This window comes from Pelobates fuscus, chromosome 7 (genome assembly GCF_036172605.1).
Source record: "Pelobates fuscus isolate aPelFus1 chromosome 7, aPelFus1.pri, whole genome shotgun sequence".
NCBI classification, from domain to species: Eukaryota; Metazoa; Chordata; class Amphibia; order Anura; family Pelobatidae; genus Pelobates; species Pelobates fuscus.
In genome coordinates, this window is record NC_086323.1 from 69,416,959 (window position 1) to 69,438,553 (window position 21,595).

General features: G+C 40.6%; 1 protein-coding gene across 3 annotated transcripts in view; it reads left to right on the top strand.

Moving 5' to 3' along the window:
• The window catches only part of BTBD8 (BTB domain containing 8), an 83,482-nt gene that overhangs the window by 24,885 nt on the left and 37,002 nt on the right, over window positions 1-21,595 (top strand). For 2 of the 3 annotated variants that reach the window (XM_063428386.1, XM_063428387.1), the window contains exons 3-7: window positions 3,645-3,886; window positions 5,571-5,688; window positions 7,242-7,331; window positions 8,866-8,946; window positions 13,900-13,996. In XM_063428386.1, the coding sequence (XP_063284456.1) occupies window positions 3,645-3,886; window positions 5,571-5,688; window positions 7,242-7,331; window positions 8,866-8,946; window positions 13,900-13,996 (628 nt within the window). The remainder of the gene's footprint in view (window positions 1-3,644; window positions 3,887-5,570; window positions 5,689-7,241; window positions 7,332-8,865; window positions 8,947-13,899; window positions 13,997-21,595) is intronic. The other variant, XM_063428388.1, reaches the window with a different exon arrangement.

Here is a 21,595-nt window from a genome sequence, read left to right on the forward strand (position 1 = left end):
CTAGTAGTCGTTTCAGCTTTTCTAAGAGGTATGGGCATCTCTGTCATTCCGTATTTGGACGACTGGCTGTTGATTGCAGAGTCCCAAGGTCAACTACAGCTAGACCTGGGGACAGCGATAGAATCGCTAGAAAAGCATGGCTGGCTAATAAATTTCAACAAATCGGAACTAGTGCCAGTTCAAAGGATCCAGTTCCTGGGTCTGATTTTGGATTCTATCGCAATGAAGATATTCCTGCCAGAAGAGAAGAAACTAAAAATCAAGCGATTAATTCGGAATCTCAGAAGAAAAATTGTGTTTTCAATCAGAGAAGCCATGGGCTTACTGGGTCTGTTTACAGCCTCAATCCCGGCAGTCGGTTGGGCAAAATCCAGAATGAGACCTCTACAAAGAAACATTCTGCAAGTCTGGAATCGACAGGAACTCGGCCTGGATGGGCTTATGAGGTTCAACAAGCTAACTTTGAGAAGTCTGCAGTGGTGGACATCTTCTCGATTCCTGCACGAGGGTCTGTCATTCCGGATGAAGTCCTTCACTATAATTACGACAGACGCCTCTGCCCTGGGCTGGGGGGCCCATCTGGGAGACATCAAGAAGCAGGGGTCCTGGCAAGAGAAGGATATGAAAAATTCCTCGAACTTCAGGGAATTAAAGGCCGTGTGGATGGCACTCTTGGCATTTCAGATGCTTATCAAAGATCGACATATTCAAATCCGCTCAGACAATCGAACGACAGTGGCATATTTGAACAGACAGGGAGGTACGAGATCAACAAAGTTAGAAAGCCTTTGTTCAATGATCATGCTGTGGTCAGAAGTGCACCTGATGTCAATTTCAGCAGTTCACATTTCAGGGAAATTCAATGTGGTGGCAGATGCCCTGAGCAGGCATCATTTGAAACAAGCAGATTGGTCCCTGTCATGCAGAACTTTCAAGTTCATCACAGACCGCTTCGGTGTTCCGGAGATAGATCTGATGGCTTCCAGAATGAACAGGAAGACAGGACGTTTTGCATCCCTAAATCCAACAGACAGGCCGGATATCATAGATGCCCTGTCAGTTCCATGGAAGTTCAACCTGGCTTATGCCTTTCCGCCAGTAGTGCTTATTCCCAGAATACTTCAAAAAGTAAGACTGGAAAGTGTACGTATTATCCTTATCCTTCCATGGTGGCCAAGAAGAAGTTGGTTCTCGGTTCTCCTGAATTTTCCAGGGGCCACATTTTGGAAGCTCCCACTTTCAAGAGAAATACTAGAGGACGCCATGGTGCCTCTGCCGACCCTTCGAAGATTCCATTTGACGGCCTGGTTTCTGAACGCCAGATTCTAGAGAGCAACGGTCTGGATACTGAAGTGATAAAGATCCTGTTGGCAACTAACAAGGAATCTACTTCAAAGATCTACGCTAGAATTTGGAAGATATTCTGTCAGTGGTGTTGTAGATTTAAAGTCAACCCTGTTTCCGCATCCATCCAGAAGATTCTAAGTTTCCTTCAGATGGGATTTGCTAAAGGTCTTAAACCTGCTTCATTGAAATTGCAGGTTTCTGCTATCAGTTTCTTCTCCCTCAGATGCTTGGCCTCTAATATTCTGATTTCGAGGTTCTTCAGAGCTCTAACTCGTTTGGTGCCCTATGTTAGGGAAACCTATCCTCCCTGGGATCTTAACTTGGTTCTTTCAGCGCTTTGTGAGCCGCCCTTTGAACCATTGGAGGAAGCTTCCCTGAAGATTATTTCGTTAAAAACTGTCTTTTTGGTGACTATTACATCAGCTAAAAGAATTTGTGAGATTCAAGCTCTTCGGGCGAATTTTCCTTTTTTAGTTTTCCATCAGGACAAGGTGGTTCTAAAGCTCGATCCTTCTTTTATACCTAAAGTTTTTTCGGTTTCGAACGTCAACCAGGAAGTGGTCTTACCGACTTTTTGTCAGAATCCATCTAATGCCTTGGAAAGCAAATTTCACTGCCTAGACGTAAAGAGATGTCTTTTACAATACCTAAAATCTACGGAATCCTTCAGGAAGGATAATAGTCTTTTTGTCCTATTCAGAGGCACTAGGAAAGGCATGAAGGTTTCGAAGAGTTCTCTGGCTAGATGGCTGAAGGATTGTATTCTGTTGGCTTATTCCAAGAATGGCATGGAACATCCAGGCCCTATAAAGGCCCACTCTACTAGAGCGGTTTCGACGTCTTGGGCTCTCCGAGCAGCTGCATCTCCCTCTCAGATTTGTTCGGCTGCTACTTGGTCCTCTCTCCATACTTTCTCAAGACACTACAAGTTGGACATACTGGCCTCGGAGGATGCTGCTTTTGGGCGCAAGGTGCTTCAAGCTGTAGTGAAATGAACCCGCCCTCAGGATCTGCTTTATTATATCCCTGTGGTATAAGCACTGCCTCTAATCTGAAGGGAAAAACATAAATTTTACTTACCGTAAATTTCTTTTTCCTGAAGATTAGAGGCAGTGCTACATTCCCGCCCCTTTTTTCTAATAAACTCAGTAATTTTGCAGCTATTTGGCTTATGTATTTTCTGGGTATGATCAGGAGGAGCTGCTACTTATGGGAAAGGAGGTAATTAGGGGAGGGTTTAAATGTTTGGAGATTTGCCTGCCTGTTTTTTCCCTCCAGATTGGATATCCCTGTGGTATAAGCACTGCCTCTAATCTTCAGGAAAAAGAAATTTACGGTAAGTAAAATTTATGTTTTTTTTTACTTTTTTAAAATTTAAAGGAACACAAACATGTATTCCTGACACTAAAGTGCTGGAATGCAGCATTAAGTCACTGGCCCTCCTCTGTCTGTAGATTAGAAGTGATTTTACTCACCTTTTCTCACTGGAACTAACACCGCCTTGCTCTGCCCCATGGCTAAAATCATCAATTTTGATTATCGCAGCCAATGCAATGCTTTCCCATATGAAAGCATTGGGAGGCTATTGCACATGTGTTGCAAAATGTAATGCTGTGCCAATCAGCATATCCTCATAGAGATGCATTGAATCAATGCATCTCTTTTGGGAACGTTCATCGCCTCCATGCAGTGCGTGGAAATGCTGAACACCAGTGCTGCACAGTGTGCAGCACTGACACAGGAAGCACATCTACTGGCCTTCAGAGTGACTGCCCACTGGAGTTGTAACTAGACAGCATGTAAACACTGCCTTTCTCTGAAAAGGCAGTGTTTACAGTGCTAAGGCTTCAATGAGATGCTGTAGACACCAGAAGTAGACACCACTACATTAAGTTATAGTGGTTCTGGTGACTGTATTGTTTTAAAAAAAGAAAATAAAACATCTTTTAAAAAACATTGATTTGGGATAAGCACAGTTAGCTTTTGTAGTTTTTGTTAGTCAGAAGCATTTCATCTGATGGAAGTCAAAGTTATCTCAGTCCCTATACCTCTCGTGGGCTGCTAACTTATTGAAGTAGCTGTCCACAGCAGGAGACATTTTGTAGAATGTATTTTGATTTAAGACTGAATGCAGCTTCTACTAGGAAAAAAATGATGACTCTAAAAGATTTTTAATATTTACCTTTTGTGTGATTGTTCTAAAGGGACATCAGTAAACCGTGTCCAATGAAGATATTTAGGTATAAAATGGTGTGTGCATATTATGTAGAATTTAATTTTGGAAACCTTGTATTTAGAGTTGTGTACTCCTGTCACTGGAAAGTGAAAGACCGGGAAGAGCACATTTTAAGTTTGATAGATGAAGATTGGATGACATCAATCCAAGAGCATGAAGCTGTGTCACACAGTAATAATAAGCTGCCTGCATTAGAGGACTCCAATGATAACAAGTGCTTGTACTGTATTACGGACTCTTCTCAATCTCGTGCTGAAAATGGCCATCCAGAACCAAAGAAAGAAGACACTGTTGGTATACTAGGTATGATGTGTTAACAATTCTGTAGTGTGGTTAATGTCAATATGGTTTGTTTCCTGTCCCCCACCAAAGCTTGTAATCCTCAGTGCCTCATTCCAGGTCCATATTCACATAGATAATCTGTTTTCATTTTATTTCTCATGTAAATTTTGTTTTCTTTCTGTGCTTTGTCATTGTCAGAGTAGCCATACCTTACCTTGAAGGCAGATTTAGCGTTGACATGTGTAGCATGCTGGTTTTAGCCCCAGGGGTATTTGTTGGACCATTAGAGGCACACTTTGAGCTCCAAATCTTTTATAGCTCAATAAAGTGTTTTGGTGTGTGTCTCACTGCTCAATTGTCTACTGTTTTAGGGCTAAGTCACTCTGTTTATGCCGCCCTAGCTACACCTTCTCATAACACTTCCATATAAACATCCTGAAAAAAGGCCTAATTTGTATAGTTTCTCCTATTGCAAAATGTTTTCATTTATAATTTCTCAAATCCTGTTCTGTTAGTTTCTTGCAGCAGCCTCCTGTGTGAGATTACATTTCAATTAACAGAACTTTAAACGTAAGCACACTGTGCTGTAAGATCTGTTTGAAAGTGAAACCTAGGCTTTACTTGCCTGAAACTCTCCACCGCGGCTGCCTCTGTATTCTTTTGTGGGATCCTTTTTTTAGCTCCTGATGCTTCATCTACGTCAGTGCTGTACTCTAGCGAATGCAGAATAGTACAGCAATGATGTCTGTCCAGTAAGGCCACAAGAAAGCCATTCTCCCAACACCCATCTCTAGTGATGGCTGGGGGCTTGACAGCAGTAACCCACTTTTTTTTTATTTTTTATTTTTTTGAGGGAAGGATTAACAAAGTCACTTTAAGCTTCATGATTATATATATATATTTTTTTTGTGCAATTACCTTCTTGTCCTCCCTTCCTTCAATATTTTCACTATAGCTGCAGCAATTTGCTAAAAAAAAAGCTCTAGCATTATTTTACCTTTCTATGTGGAAGATTTTGTGTAGCATGGGTACACGCAGCAGATCTTACAATTTCAAGTAATATGCTACTATTCAGGCGCCTTAAAACAAGGCTCGACAAATCCCAGGCGCTAAGGGATTTTCAGTTTAGAGTATACTGTTACAGACAGTCTTGGAGTCTGTGACTCTGTATGATATGAATAGTTAAACATAATTGAAGCTAATTGGCAGACTAATAGATGCTGTATGTCAGCTGGCATCTTCTATTTCCTCACTAAGCACCATAACCACTGCAGTTCATTGCGAGAAGTATAAAAATGTTGCCCTCTGACTTTTCTGAAATGCTGTTCTGCAGTGGTTTGACAAGAAAAACACAACAGTCCCTAAGCACCCATAGTCTATCACCTCCTCAGCTGTACTGATAATGTGGAAGTTTAATTTTATGTCTTGTAATTTCTTGCTAAATATTTTTGAATATGGGTTTCAGGGAAAAGGTACAGCTGTGTAAGATTCTGTGGTATTTCCTTTAAGAGGTGGAAAACAAGAGATTTTTGCTACAGTACATTTTTCAACATTAGGCAAAATCGTGCATTTAGAATTAAAAAAAAAAAAATAGCTTTAAAGGAAAACACGTGATTCCACTGAAAATGATCTTATTAGATATACAAACATGTATATGCAAAAAAAACAACTGAGATTGTTTCTTTTTGTACTTTATGCTTTGAAGACACTGTTGATCTTCAAACAGCATCTGGTCTGGTGAGCGATTTGCTGTCGTTTTTCCATCGTTCTTGCTGCCCTGATGTTACTTTTCAAATTGAAGATAAGCAGTTTCCAGCACATAGGTAAGAGTATTTATTATACTATAAGAAATGTAGAATAAACTTTGAAAACATGAGTGTATGTCTACCACGAGGAGTGTTCAAACAGTCATAGGAAAGAAATGCTTTCCTATGACTGTTTGAATGTGCTCTTGCCGCGCATGTTCATTCAAAGCTGACGTCGGGAGAGGGTGGAGAGTTCCCCAGCGCTGAGGGAGCCCGGCGCTGGAGAAAGGTAAGTGTTTAACCCCTTCAGCCTGGCGGGAGGGGGGCCATGAGGGTGGGGGGGGGGCCCTAAAGACCCTATAGTGCCAGGAAAACGAGTTTGTTTTCCTGGCACTATAGTGGTCCTTTAAGTCATCTCAAATAATTACCCCTAAATCCCTTTCCTCAGATGTTGAGGTTAGGACTATATATCAAATGTTCTGTATTCTTCCTTTGGGTTATTATGTCCAAGATGCATTATCTTCCACATTAAAGGAACACTATATGGTTAGGAAAAATAAAAAATGTATCCCTAACCTTATAGTGTTAAAACCACCATTAGGTGGCTTTTACCCCCCTTAAAAGGTAAAATAACTTTATTTCCAGTGCCGTGCAGGCCTGCTGGCCCTGGCCCGATCCCCTCCTTGCTGACATAATCAGAATTTAGGATTTTTAGCTAGTCCAATGCTTTTCCATAACCGCACTGCCCCAGTAAGTGCCTCCAGTGGCCACTGAAGGTATCCCTAAGGGGCAATGTAAACACTGTCTTTTCTCTGAAAAGGCAGTGTTTGTATTAAAATTCCTGCAGGAAATGATTATACTCACCAGAACAACTACAGCTTAAAGGGACAATAGTGTCCCTTTAAATGTGCGTTGCCACAACTCTAACCGTTTCTTCTAGTTTACCTAAATCATCATGAACCCTGTTGCAAATCTTTGTATCATCACCAAAAAGACATACCTTACCATCAAGATCCTCTGCAATATCACTAATAAAAACATTAGAGGATGGATCCAAGTACAGATCCCTGAGGTACTTGTGAGTCTGTGCCAGGTGTGTGGCATGTGTTCTGCTCAGAGTAAATAAGCACAGTGTAGTGCTATACTGCATCAGAATAATGCACAGTGTGACAGCGTTCTGTTACTAAAACATCTCCAGTATGACAACTAATGTGTTGAATGGTGCAGGATGCCACATGTAATGTTATACTAAACAATCTAAAAAAAGTGATGTATTGTAAATATGGCTATATTCCCAAACACAGGTGCAGATTCTTCAAAATGCCTTGATTTGTGTGTTATGAATGTCCTAAAAGTATTTTTGTTTTCTTTCTTGTGAATTGAGAATACAAAATAATGTTAATTATAATCTACACCTGTATTTCTGCAGTGGGATATTGCTGAATTTTATCTTTTTTGTTTCTATATGAACTAGTTTCTAATTTGGTTGCTTGTGTTGGCCCTTTTCCACATATTTACTGTGCATCATATCTTTGAAATGAACACATTACGTACAACCACAAAACCCAATTTTGTAAAGTTCTTGGTTTTGAAACAATTCCCTCTCTTATAATTTGTTTTGTATTTTCCAGGGCTATATTAAGTGCCAGGTCAAGCTATTTTGCTGCTATGTTGAGTGGTTGTTGGGCTGAAAGTTCTCAAGATGTTATCCAGATTCAAGGGTACGTATGCTGTTGCATGTTGTCTTTGTAAATATTTATACCACACTTAATCTTGAGTAAAAGGATTTGTTAGTTGTTATCGTGCCTGGAGGTCCTGGATACCATCGTACCTTAAAGAAACACTGCAGCATTTGGAATACAAATCATAACTTATAAGGTTGTGCCCCGCATTCTTACTCCCCTAAATTCTATGAATGCGGGATAGGTCTCCACCACACATGATGTCATGGTTTGGGGACCTAATGCGGATGCGCTCTTGTTAAAGCTTCCCCATTGGAAAGCATTGAATCAATCCCCTCCTATATGGAATATGAAGAGGTTAGACGTCCTTTCATGGAGTAAAACTCCTTTAGGAATCAGGAAACGCCTGACTTTCTAGAGGTGGACTTAACCCTCCAATGTAAACATTGTTCTTTTTCAGAAACTGTTTTACATTGAAGGGTTAAACAGTGGCACTGCACCCAGACCAACTCAATGAAATAAAGTGGCCTGGGTGCATATAATGTCCCTTAGAAGAACCCACCCATAGTAAGGAGTCAAACCATTTTGGAACAGTTTGACTTTTTACCTGTGATGCACCAGGCACTGCACCCTACCTCCACTACCATCTTCTAAAAACCAAAAGTTCCTAATTGGAGAATCTCTCCTGAACTAAGCCCTGCTTATTGGCTGAGAGTTCTACAAATGGGGAGGTAGTGATGAGTTGATGCTCTCAGCCTCCTAGCGACACTCAATCTGAGGCTTTCTCAATGGCCTGAAACTAGGGAGCAGAGTGGGCACTCACATCTTTGCATCTTTGCGATTTAAACTGTTTGTAAAAGGTTTTACTCCTTAAGGTAAGGTGTCCAGAACCTCCTAGCACCGTACCAACTTCATTGATATAAAGTAGTTACAGTGCCTGGAGTGTTCCTTTCAGTTCGTTTTATGTATTATTTATAAGCAAATTACTGGACTGCGAGTTTTAAAGAATTGCCCTAGGAATTGTAAATTATATACCGCCACTCATTTTTACACTAAAATTTGTAGTTTTTAGTGGACAACTCTGGAAAATATGAGACCATACTGGAGTAAGCAAGGCCAGCATGGGGTGCATTTTGTATCACTCTTGACATATCAGACTATAAACACATTTTGACAGGCCACTTAAGCCCCTAAATATGTGCCTTCTACAATATGTTTTTAAACTTGTGCTAATGCTATACATTTCATCAGTGTCGCCAGAAAATAAAAACAGATTGGTGTTAACAGGTCCAAACTTGTGGCTCCTGCCTAATTTAGTACTATTTGCAAAGATGATCATATAAAGTGACTTCAGTGGAAAGTCATCCATTCCCCAGCTTTTTTTATTTGCCGATCCAATTAATTTAACATACTCATACTTGTGATTAGAAAGTGGTTGTTTTTTTATTTATTTTATTTGCATACTGAACAATTGTCATAGTTCCCCCCCTCCCCCTCCATAGTTTTTATATGTATTGAGGTCAGAAGACTGGGTCAACATTTGTAAGTGTGATATTCTATTTTTATTTTTCAGAATTCAGAGTGCAGATATGATTGTCATTATGCATTTCATTTATGGAGGAATATTGGACCTGCCCAAAAATGTTGATCCTGGGTATTTATTGTTGTATTTTATGTAATTGAATTATTGTCAAGCACTACAATGAGTGTGTGTGTGTGTGTGTGTGTGTGTATATGTAGCCCATACAGCTGGGAAATGCTTAATCATAACTTAAAGGATCACTATAGGGTCAGGAACACAAACATGTATTCCTGACCTTATAGTGAAAACCCACCATTAAAGGACCACTATAGTGCCAGGAAAACATACTTGTTTTCCTGGCACTATAGTGCCCTGAGGGTGCCCCCACCCTCAGGGACCCCCTCCCACCGGGCTGGATGGTGAGGAAGGGGTTAAAACTTGCCTTTACTCCAGCGCCGGGCGGGGAGCTCTCCTCCTCCTCTCCGCCTCCGATCCTCCCTTTCAGCTGAATGCCCATGCGCGGCAAGAGCTGCGCACGCATTCAGCCGGTTTCATAGGAAAGCATTTACAATGCTTTCCTATGGACGCTTGCGTGCTCTCACTGTGATTTTCACAGTGAGAATCACGCAAGCGCATCTAGCGGCTGTCAGTGAAACAGCCACTAGAGGATTTGGAGGCTGGATTAACCCATTTATAAACATAGCAGGTTCTCTGAAACTATGTTTATAAAAAAAAGGTTAATCCTAGAGGGACCTGGCACCCAGACCACTTCATTAAGCTGAAGTGGTCTGGGTGCCTAGAGTGGTCCTTTAAGGTGGCTTGTCCCCTCAGAATGGGTTAAAACTCACTTTATTTTCAGCTCTCCATGGGTCTGCCGGCACTGGCCCATGGGGAAAGCATTAAATTGGCTAAAATCGGCAAGGGGGCGGGGCCAAACACTGTTTTGGCCAATCTGCACCTCCTCATAGAGATGCATTGAATTAGTGTATCTCTGAGGAAAATTAATCATCCCCATGCAGAGCTTGGGGACGCTGAGCGTCAGGGCTGCCTACTGTGCAGCCCTGAGCCAGGAAGCCCCTCCAGTGGTCATCTTAGGAGTGGCCACTTGGAGGTGTCCCTAGGGGCAATGTAAACGCTGCCTTTTCTCTGAACAGGCAGTGTTTACATGAAAATGACTGAAGGGAGCTATTATACTCACTAGAACAAATACATTAAGCTGTAGTTGTTCTGGTGACTATAGTGCCCCTTTAATTTAAAACAGTGGTGTAAACCATTAGCCCTTCACTATTACAAGAGATCTCCATGTCATGCTTCAACGCAGGTAAAACTGGAATTTCCAGTGTATAGTTTAGTAGCATAGTAATAATTTAATATTGCAAACTGAGGTGTGTGTTTTTTGTGCAGTACGTCTATATATGCACATATGTAAACTCCCTTGATAGCGTGGAGTGATGCTAAAAGTGACTAGTGTGATGCAGTTAATTAAAGAAGACAGTGGCAATTGGATATTCCATTTTTTAGTCATTGAGCTTTGCAACATGAAGTACAGCTGATCCCTGATATTTACTCAAGTTGACAGACCGTCAGATGTTCAGCTTTAGCTGTGTATTTTGACTTTACAAGCTCAACATGAGCACAGACAAGTTGTCTTCTTGAAACTATTACTTCACCACATTTTTATACATTTTTTTTTCCAGTTTATACATTATACAGTTTTACTCTATATTAGAATAAAAATAGATTATTAGATAGAAGCTAATGGGTATCCAGGATAGATGTGTGATATATACCTTTAAGAATAATATCAATAAAATATATATAAAAATCAATGCAATGAAAAATACCACGGTATAAAAGTCCAGAGATTTGCAACAATTATAGTCTCTGACACAAGTGTCAAAATGTTAAGTTGGAACAGTTTTATACAATGTTAGCTAGTGGCAGTTATCTCCAGCTATTGAATCAACTGGGGTATTGCTGCTAAATGAGCCATTTGAATATAGCACCAAAACAATTATTTCTTCTTTTTCAAATGCTGTAGTATTAAAGATTTGTACACTGCATATGCCTGTGATGAACTTGTTGTACTATATTCAAATGGCTCATTTAGCAGCAATACCCCAGTTGATGCAATAGCTGGAGATAACTGCCACTAGCTAACATTGTATAAAACGGTTTCAACTTAACATTTTGACACTTGTGTCAAACAGAGACTATAATTGTTGCAAATCTCTGGACTTTTATACCGTGGTATCTTTCATTGCATTGATTTGTATATATATGTTATTGATATTATTCTTAAAGGTATATATCACACATCACTCCTGGATACCCATTAGATTCTATCTAATAATCTATTTTTATTCTGCATTTTGTTTTTTTTAATAGGAACCCTAGCATTTCAAGAGTGACATCTCTATCCACACTATTTACTCTATTTACTCTCAATCTCAACTACCACCACTTACTCTATATTAGACTTAGGCATTCGTTTTTTTTCAACCGTTTTGTTAGTTTTATATTACAAGGTGGAAGCTACCGGCTCATGGCTCCCTCCTTGTAATATTTAAAAATAGTGTTTTTTTTTTTTTTATGGGGGGGTGATGTGAGTAGGGCTTGGGGACCGCACAGTGGGTCCACCCCGCTAATTATTTTGTACCTCCATCCACTTCCAATGTCTGGGGAGTTGCAATAGTTCCACCTCCCACTTTATTGCTTAGGGCTTCCATAATTTGGGTCTTTTAGCTTTTTAGCCGATAGCTCCTTGATCCTTATAGGATTATCATCAGGAAACCAAAAGGAACCATCTACCAAACTGCTCCCTCATTTGGTACCCTTAAAAGTACACTATAGTATAAGGAATACAAACCTGTATTCCTGACATAGTTGCAAATCCACTCTATAGAACTATGCCGCTCCTTTCCTTCCTTTAAGAAAGGTCGTTTACCCACCTTATTTCTAGCATCGGTCTGGACTTGTCGCGGCTGGCCCCACCCCACTACGCCTCCTTAACTGAGATCATCAAATTTGACAGCCTTCGTCAATCCAATGTTTTCTCATAGGAAAGCATTGTCTGGCTATTGCGCATGGGCAGAAAAATGGTGCACTGCACCAATCAGTATCTCTTCATAGAGATGCATTGAGTCAGTACATCTCTATGCAGAGCGTGGAGACGCTGAGCCATCAGTATTACACACTGTGCTGCACTGACCCAGGAAGCACCTCTAGTGGTTGTCTGAGTGATGTTGACTAGAGGTGTTCCTAGGCAGTAATGTAAACACTGCCTTTTTTCTGGAAGCCCTACAGGCTTTTTAATGTAAACACCAGAACAACAACATTAAACTGTAGTTATTCTGGTAACTATAGTGTCCCTTTAAAAAAGGCACTCTCACAAGGGTACCAATTTAGGCAGTTATCTACTAAGTGGCTGCAAGGTGCAGCTGCAGCCCTCAACATGGATCGGAATTTCATTCTCCAAAATGAAATTCTGAAACGAAAATGACTGAATTTCATCCGTAAACTAATGGACGAATGTGGCTCTGACGAAGCTAAAATATTTCTGATGCCCAAGTCTATGCTATATAAAGCTATATTAAATTATCTATTTTACCTGTGTTAATGCTTTTTGCTGCAGTGGGATAAAGCAATGCAGTCTGCAGAACATGACTTCTGTAAACTTACCCGTCATAAAATGGCATCTTCTTGGTTGTCATACTAAACAACAAATTTTTTTTTTTTTTTTTAGCAAACAGCCAAATCCATTGAGGTTAGCCATAAAACCCAGGGTGATAACATATTATGGATCTTGGGAAAACAAAGCATTGAGCTTACCGGTCTATATTCAATTTAAAGAGAGAACAAATTACATTGTAATAATGAGTACTTTTTCATTGATTTTAAGATTGACTTGTGAAAATAGATTGCTGACATCCTTGTTGTTTATTTTCTCTTTTCTAGCATTCTAGATAGTGAAGCATCAGTGATATATTATTTACAGATCATCAACAAATTTTACTAAATACATTGAGTAAAGCATAATACAGATGTCATTTATTTCGGTTTTCTTACTTAATGCAGAAATACAGTAAATGATTTCTTATTTTATTTTTTTATAAACAAAAGAAAGCGGATTTATTCATAAAGATAAATGGAGAGCATAGAATAGGAAAATGATAAACAAAGTGGGAATTGAAGGTGTAAAAATTAGAAACCGACACAATTTACAAGATGGTGTCTGAATATATGTGATAGGAAAAAAAACCCTACAATCTGGAGTGGGGAGATGTGGGGGAAGGAAACTGCATTCATCATATGAGATGTATAATGCTTGAAGGTCTATGCTGCTATAGGTAAGTGCATTAGGATAAGGCAGGCTAGAAGAAGCTTTAATATTGCAGAGTAAACTTTGCTAAGAAATTGCTTTGTGGCAAATGAGAGACTGAAAACAATTTAAATTACAAAGTTCATAGACATCATGTGTAAGCCTGACTTCCTTGAAATCCGTTACTTGGGAAGCCATTGTAAATGTTGTTACAGTAACGAGAATTCTGAGGGTAGAATTTCTATGAAGGATGGAGAGGAGGGATTTGCAGTCCCAAATTAGTTAGGATGATCTATAGATAGAGGTGATTCCAACTTCTGAGAATATAGACAACTTGTAGATTTCTAGGGCCTAGAGAACTGTATTTTATTGGAATAAAAATTGAAATATGATGCTTTACGTAAACATTCAGAATGCCAATAAGTCCAAAAAGTGTTCATGTTTCTGTTCTGATATAGCATTTAAATGGTTATTTTAAAGTGAGAATTAATGGAATTCAGAGTGAATTTTAAACTTTAGGGCCAAAATAGCCAAACTGGAAGATGAGCTGTTTGTCCTTAAATTTGAAAATAACTTTAACTTCCTGACAATTCTTACTTTAGTGAATAACATTATAGGAGTGCACTTGTTAGGAGGTTCACCAAAGGATTGTGTTTTTAAATAAACATAGAAAATACTTTGGTTGTTTTTTTTTTTTTTTTTGGTTTTTTTTTTTGTCCGTTCCACCTCTTTTGTTCTAATTTCGTTTTACATTTTTCTTCCAGTCATATACTTTCTATTGCTGACATGTATGGACTAGAAGGTCTGAAGGAGGTGGCTATCTATGTTTTGAAAAGAGACTACTGCAAATTCTTCCATAAGGTACCCGTGCTCCTGTGTCAAGTAGCATTGTTTCTTGAAGTTCGCCCATTTGTGTTCATAAAGAATTTGTTGTAAAAGGTTATTTCTTCTATTGTGCCTAGAAACAGTTAATACACGTTATAGGGTATTTTTTATTGTGTAATTCAAAGTAAGTCACTTAAAATATAATCCTAACTTGCAAGGGGAAACCAAGATTTGCATTGAAAACACCTTGGACGAAACTGCACATCTAGTTTGTTAAGGGTTACCTACGTTCAAGATTCTCATCATGGCCCCTTTTTGCCCTGCTCTGGCTCCCAATCACTGTGCATCATTTTGGTGTCATGTGAGCAGACCACTACATTCTGGCACACTTTTCTTGTCTTTTGTGATATGCTCCTTTTTACAGATGCTCAAAATGTTAAAGCATCTATGCATAAACATTAGGGCATCACACTAACCTGTTTGTGCCCTGTCATGGTGTATTGATGCCCAAGAGTGTTTTGTATGTTCATATGGTATTGACTTGGCTTCTATTTTTACTATTCTGCTTTCAGGTACCTTGCTTTCGTTATGTTGATCTTCTCCATACCTTGTCTTTGGCTTTACCTGAATTTCCTTTACCTGATCATAGGTCTGATTTACCTATGTAGACTCCTTAATAAGCCCACCATGCTAAGATCCAGTAGTACATTGCTTTTGTGTTTTTACTCTTCTGAATAGGTGGGTAGACATAGGTTTTGCATGTCAGGGTCTTATATCTTGATTCTCAGGTGAACCTACATGTTCTCCATATTTATGGCTTCTTTGTTTTTTTTAATGTTGAGCAAACACCTCTCCCAGCAGCATTTTTTTTTTTTAACAGAACTGCATATGCGCTGATACTGATATATACATAAAGATCTCAATCCTCCATCTGCCAAATCTTTCACTGTAGCACAGAAAGGCATATGTAAAACCTGGCAGTTGAGCATTAAATGAGCATCTTGCCATAATGATAAATAGCAATATTTTGCTTGTTGGTCATACAAATAAACAAATTAACAGAAGTTTTGCTTTCGCTACTTCCTTTATACTTACAATGCTTGTGTTGGTTGCTGCCGCCCATCTCCATCTCGTCCCTTGGCATGTGAAGCTATTCTGGTGCAATGTGTTATGGTCCGTAAATGTAAATTTTACCGGAAATGTCCATGGAATTGGATGGAGTTGATAAATATGGAACAATAACTTTGCAACAGTTGCTCAGGTGTAAATATCCCTGGACTTTAAAAGACTATGCAACATGTTTTATATTTTATCAGGAATTCTGCAAAACATATGTAAACCATATTGTGTAAATTGCTAAATGTTCCATGTAATACCTTGTGTAAACATGAGCACAGTTCCATCAAAACAAACAAACAGTGCAACATTCTGTAGAATAGGACTGTAGTTACAAGAGGTGAAAACCACTGTGTGATCTGGATCAACTATTTCACATGATCAATTAGGGCACGAGAGCAGAGCGATTAAACTACAGCATATTTTGTACTTGGATAGGTGAACTGAAATTATGACATCAAACTCTAGCAATCATTTAATAAAATATATTTTGCTGTATATGAGAAGCAAGCAATGCCCTTAGAGGGAGGGATATCTTCTTTGGTTTTTACTATATATTTGGGCTGATGTGTACTGTGGTCCTTGCTGCCGGCCCAGTAGTGATGGGAGTGAGCGCAGGACTTCTCTTTTTGTATTTACTTTGTATCACACAGCCTTGTTACAATGCTGCCGCCCATCCTTTGTGTTCCCTATTAAGAGTTAATAAGTATATAGGGGTGTATATAAAAAAAAATACCCCTCTCTGTCTCATTAGAGATATCTTTGCCAGAAGCTCAAGGAAGCAGGCTGAAGGGTCAGTGTTAGGACCCGCTTAGGGGGGTCTGCCTTGACATTGGCAGGCGGGCATTCCCTACAATGGCCATTGGAGCAACTAAATGACCTCCATTTGTCTAAATATACATAGGGATTAAGAAGAGAGCGCAGGTAACTTTTTTTTATTTTCTTTGATGTCTTCGTAGTACTTGAGTCCACACAAGATCATTGGGATTCCCCACTGGACCTCAGCCACCACACTCGTCTGGAAAATGCTCACTGTGGTCTGGCCCCTATTGATTTGACTGGTAAGCTTCCTGGGAGAGGCATTGCCTCCTGCCGTCCTTGGCGGTCATACCAGAAAGGTAGGTATGTGCCAGCATGGAAGTTAGGTCGTCAGGACCTAGCCACTAGTTGCGGCCTCCACTTGCGTCTCCTGCTCCACAACACCATTTGGGGTATATGTGAATGAGGTCTCACTTTGCTACGGCATGTGGCAATCTGGACCTGTGAAGCCTCTGCCTGACCTATGGGAAGTTGAGGAAGCATGCGGTTACATAGTCTCACCGAACCGCTCCCACAGGTGGTCAAACATTTGGAGAAGTGGATCTACAATGGAGGGTTGCTGTGAGAAGGCCTCAGAAGCTGTAGGTTCAAGCATGGCGGCCATCTTAAAAGGCAGGCCTCGGCTCCCAGAGTCGCTTGATACTTCGGTATGTCGCCGGTGAGACTTCAGTGCACACCACCGGGGACCAGGGCAGAGGATCGGCTGCCTTCAGTATAACAGCAGGCCGCAGGAATATTTGTCTTGAATGCCCGCAGAAACCAGGCAGAAGTTTGTCAGACAATTGTCAGTGTTACCTCAGGGGTTAAGTAAGGTTTGTACCAAGATTGCACTCTGCAAGTTGTGTTTTCAGCTGAATAAAAGGCTTTTCCTGAGGAGCTCTAGTCACATGCAACTAGCTGGGTCGGCTTGCAGGCTATGCCCCGGTAATAATTTATTTTAAGGTTATTTTTTAGAGCTGGAAATTTGTAGTCCTATGCTATTAGCCATGCCAAAGTTACTTGGAACCGCAAGCCACAATGTACCCTCCAGGGATAGATTTTATATTTCTCTCTAGATATATATTTGTATATTCAGTGTGCATTATAAAGAAATGTTTGGAATCTAATAAATTCTCTGGAGATAAAAAATAAAATAAAAATAAATTAAACCAAAAACACTACAGTTAGTTGCCAGTAAATGTTACATCTGCTAATTTCAATAATTAATACATGTGTTACCATTATAAACCAGTTCTACTTATTCAGCCCATTTGCCAGCTTGTTCACTGGTACACAGCCAAACTAGCATACTTTTTATAAAGTACATTTTTATGGAAGTAAAACATAATTTCAGCCCTTCAAGCCCAATGGCATGCCAGGACTGTCACAATAAAAAGGCATTTTTATTGAAGGGGTTAGCATGAGTGTGTCCAACACAATTCAGCAAGATTAAATGCTTCACTCTACTGCTTAAGCAGTGGACTATGAAGGTTTATTGAAAAATAGCTAAACATGCTGTACTTGTAAGACTCTTTAAGGACTGTTTAGACCCTGATCTCTTAAGAACTCTTGAAAACCTGCAATTCAAAGCTAGGGATCAAAGCTTTTTTTTTTTTTTAATTTTTTTTTTTGCTGTGCGTGAAATAACATTCATATGTCAACAATGCCACAGCAGCATTTGCAAACAGTTGAAAGAAGACAAAAAAAAACACATTCGTTAACTGCTGTACAGCATTCAGGTTATATGCACAATTTTTGGTTATTAATACAAATTAGGCACAAGCTGGGTAACTATATTTGTCGTAAGGAATTAATTTGTCGATTAGTAACAGTGGCTTATAGATAGTGATTATGTAGAGTGTCATCTCTTAATTATCAATGTTTTCTGTGTCACTGTCATGTGTACAGTCGCTTATCTGAGATTAGTAGTTTAGCTAGGGCGCTTATACAGTCGCTTATCTGAGATTAGTAGTTTAGCTAGGGCGCTTATACAGTCGCTTGTCTGAGCTTAGTAGTTTCGTTAGGGCGCTGATACAGTCGCTTTTCCAAGCTTAGTAGTTTCGTTAGGGCGCTTATACAGTCGCTTTTCCAAGCTTAGTAGTTTAGTTAGGGCGCTTATACAGTCCTGTGGATTAATCATGTTGAACTAATAAAGTTAGGGCTGACCCCTGTGTCAAGAATGCCAGCACTTTCGAGGCAAGTTAAAAAACAAAAAACCGAGGAGGACTGAACAGTGAATAGCATTTGCGTATGATCTATCTGAAGATGTGTTGTGCAAGGGGTCAATACAGGCTATGAGCCTGTGGAGTTGGTCTGCCGTTAGAGATATGCTGGGCACACCAGATTAACATGTTAAGGCCGCCCGTACCTACCATATGGCGGGTCACCTGTAGATGGTACCACAGGCTGTATGTGTGGGAGCATATATGAATAGGGCTTCTGGGCACCCCATCAGTAATGTAAGAGGGACCAGCAGTACAAGTATCAACCAGTATAATAGGAGGAACGAGGGCTAAGATAAAAGTCATTAATGCCTCTGCCTCAATACACATCTATAAGTCCCTAGCTCAGATACCACTTATCACAGAGAAACAGGGCTGGGTGGTGATGCGAGACAGAGTCCACTCATGCTGCAGGAACGTGTTGGTGTAACAGTCCAAGCCGCAGTGTGGCAGCGAAGATCAGCCAACTCCTTTAGACGGTAGTGGCATGGCACAAACCGGAAGGTCCCATAGAACTGCGGTGTCACGGGCCAAGAGTGCCTCAGGGGCACCTCCGTTGCTTCCCGGACCTCCGTGAGTACCTCGGGTGGTGGGGCTTTTCCCTTGGTGGCGAGATGGCCGTTCTGCTCTCCTTGCGGTTGGTATCTCTGGGTGTCTCCTTGCTGTGGGGACATGGTCCATCCGGGTGCTGGGTGCGGTTGTGTTTCTCAGTGGGTGTTCGAACCGCGGGTAGGCCGCCCCGGTTCTACGGATGTGCCTCTTCATTGTGCGTCTCGTTGGGCCTTGGATGGAGGCTCTCAGGTTGCGTCGGGGCCCTGGTTGGCAGCGTCGGGTTAGCGGTCTGCGAGCTTTAGGACAGGGCGATGCCCTCAGTGCCCTTTGCTGCTTCGTACCGGTCTTTGGTCCGGTCGTGTGCCCTGTAGTCGGCCCGCATGCAGGCGAGGTAGTGGTCGGTCGAGGGCTCATTGTGGTTGTTTGGGTCCTTGTCAGTGTGACCCTCCACCGCGCCCAAAAGCGTTCGAAAGCTGCCGCTATGCGGTCTTCGTGGCGGAGATCGCTTGTCAGCTGTGCTGGTAGAGGTTGGGCGGGTGGAGTCCCAGGAGCTCGGTCGGCTGCCGCCATCTTGGCATCTAGGTGCGGGTTACTTGAGGCTGTTGGATGTTTGTAGGGTTTTGTGGCCCTGTGAAGTGTGGACCGGGATCACCCCCGCCGGTCCATAGGGGGGGAAGTAGGGGCCCTTAGTCGTCGAGGTATCTAGTCGTGGCGGTGGGAGAGGGGCCGTCCCTCCCGCGCTTGCCATGTGACTAGGCCCCGGACACCTGTCCGGTGAGTATATTGGGTGATGCCGTTTGTGAGGTGTCATTCCGCTCTGCTGAGCTTCCATTGTCGCTTGCTGGCCTTTGTGGCCCGATTAGTCGCTTCTTGGGTCGTGAAAATCGATTAGTTGTGTAGTTTAGTGCAGAAGCTCTGGAGTTTCATGTCCTCACGGCTCTGCTGTCAGGCCCCGCCCCCCGATCAAAGCCTTTTTAACATCTGTCTAGAGGGTGTCTAAAAAGTCTGCAGTATGAGGGATGTCACTGACTTCTGAACAGAATGTATTTTGTATTGGACACTTCAAATGTCTAGACACGTTTGCAAGTGGAATATTGAGGGTTTTTTGTTTTTGGATCAGGATAAACTTAATTTGCTCCTGCTTTGGTAATAACAAGTCTCAATATTGACATATAACAGTTAAATCTATATCGTATCAATAATTTCTACTATGATAGACTTTTTAGTAAAAGGATAAAATACCGTATTTCACTGCATAAGTCGTGTGAGACATTCTTCTTCTTGAAAACTCATGTTGAACATTCTGCTGATCCTTTATATTTAATAGTGGATTTTTGAATTTTTTTTTTACATATCAATTTTATGTCTATTAGTTTATCTATGTAATGCATTATGAAATATGCATTTTCTTCACTAAAACAGGGGGACCGGGATCAGAGTTTATGTAGTGCAACAATGTTATGTTCTTAGCAACTATAGGGTTATCAACAACTGTTAAAAAAAAAAAAAACTTCAAATAATGGTCACATATATAATATCTCAAAAAATAAATCTTCACGTAATGGTCGCAACCCCATTTTTAAGGAATTGAATTGAGCATAAAATCTGCGACTATTTTACGGTGAAATACGGTCCTATGCTTTTGGCAGAATGAAACACAAATGTAATCTTAGCATTAGGTCTTACTTTTGAGTTTTTAATGTGTTTGTGGTGGGAAACCACACATACTGATCATACATCTTTTTTCTGAAACCTCCAAATTCTGACGTTATATTAAAGTGATACAAAACACACATTAACAAAACTGCAAAACACAAGTACTAATTTCAAATCTTACAGGATGACTTAAAACCAATTCTGGGCATTGAGTCGCACTATATGGCAATATTATGTTTAAAGGAACACTTTAGCATTAGGAATACAAATATGTATTCCTATCGCTATAGAGCCCTAGTCACCGTTGACATGACTAGGGCCCCGTTCGATGGCGAGTAAATGATTAACCATATATTTGCTTACCTTAAACCAGCGCATGGCTCCCTTGGCACTGGTGACCTCTCCTTCCGAGTGGAGTCGAATGCACATTCGAGACCAGAGGGAGAAAGCCACTAGAGGCTGGATTAACCCTGCAGTGTAAACATAGCAGTTTCTCTGAAACTGCTATGTTTTCAACTGCAGGGTTAAAACTAGGGGGACCTGGCACCCAGACCACTTCAGCTCAATGAAGTGGTTTGGGTGCCTATAGTGGTCCTTTAAGTCCAAAACTGCAAATAAAGTACCTCAATCTTTCTAGATCTTATGATATGTGTAACATTCTAGATAAGCACACTCAAAGCTTTACTTGCAACTTAACCCCCTTAACGCCGTTACGGCGTTCCATGCCGTCGCGCTTTAAATGGGCTTTAAAGCCGTTGCGGCGGCATGGAACGCCGTAACGGCTGCAGCCCCCAGGAGCCAGCAACTACTCACCTCTGCCGCGATCCTCTTCTGGGGGGCTGCCTGAGAGCCCAGGCAGCCCCCCTCCGGCAAATGAGGCCCCCGGGGGCCATGTGATCGCTCTCAAAGAGCGATCACATGGCCCCCTATAGCTGGCTATGGATCTGCCAGCAGGGGGACTGTCTAAAATATTAGGCTGGTAGGTAGTGTAAAAAAAAATTATTAAACATATTATAAAATAAATTAAATGCATTTTTATTGTATAGGTATAATTAAAATAATAAATAAAATATTGAAACAAAATTTAATATAAATGATATATGCATATGTAATTTCATTCTAACTGTATTTTGTTATTAATATATATATCTGGTAACAAAATACACTTAGAATGCCATTCTATATATATCTATCTATATATAAAATACAAATAACCGCAAATATATATATAGATAAATACATATAATTACATAAAAGATTACCTTAGTATACACGTAGAATTTAATTACAT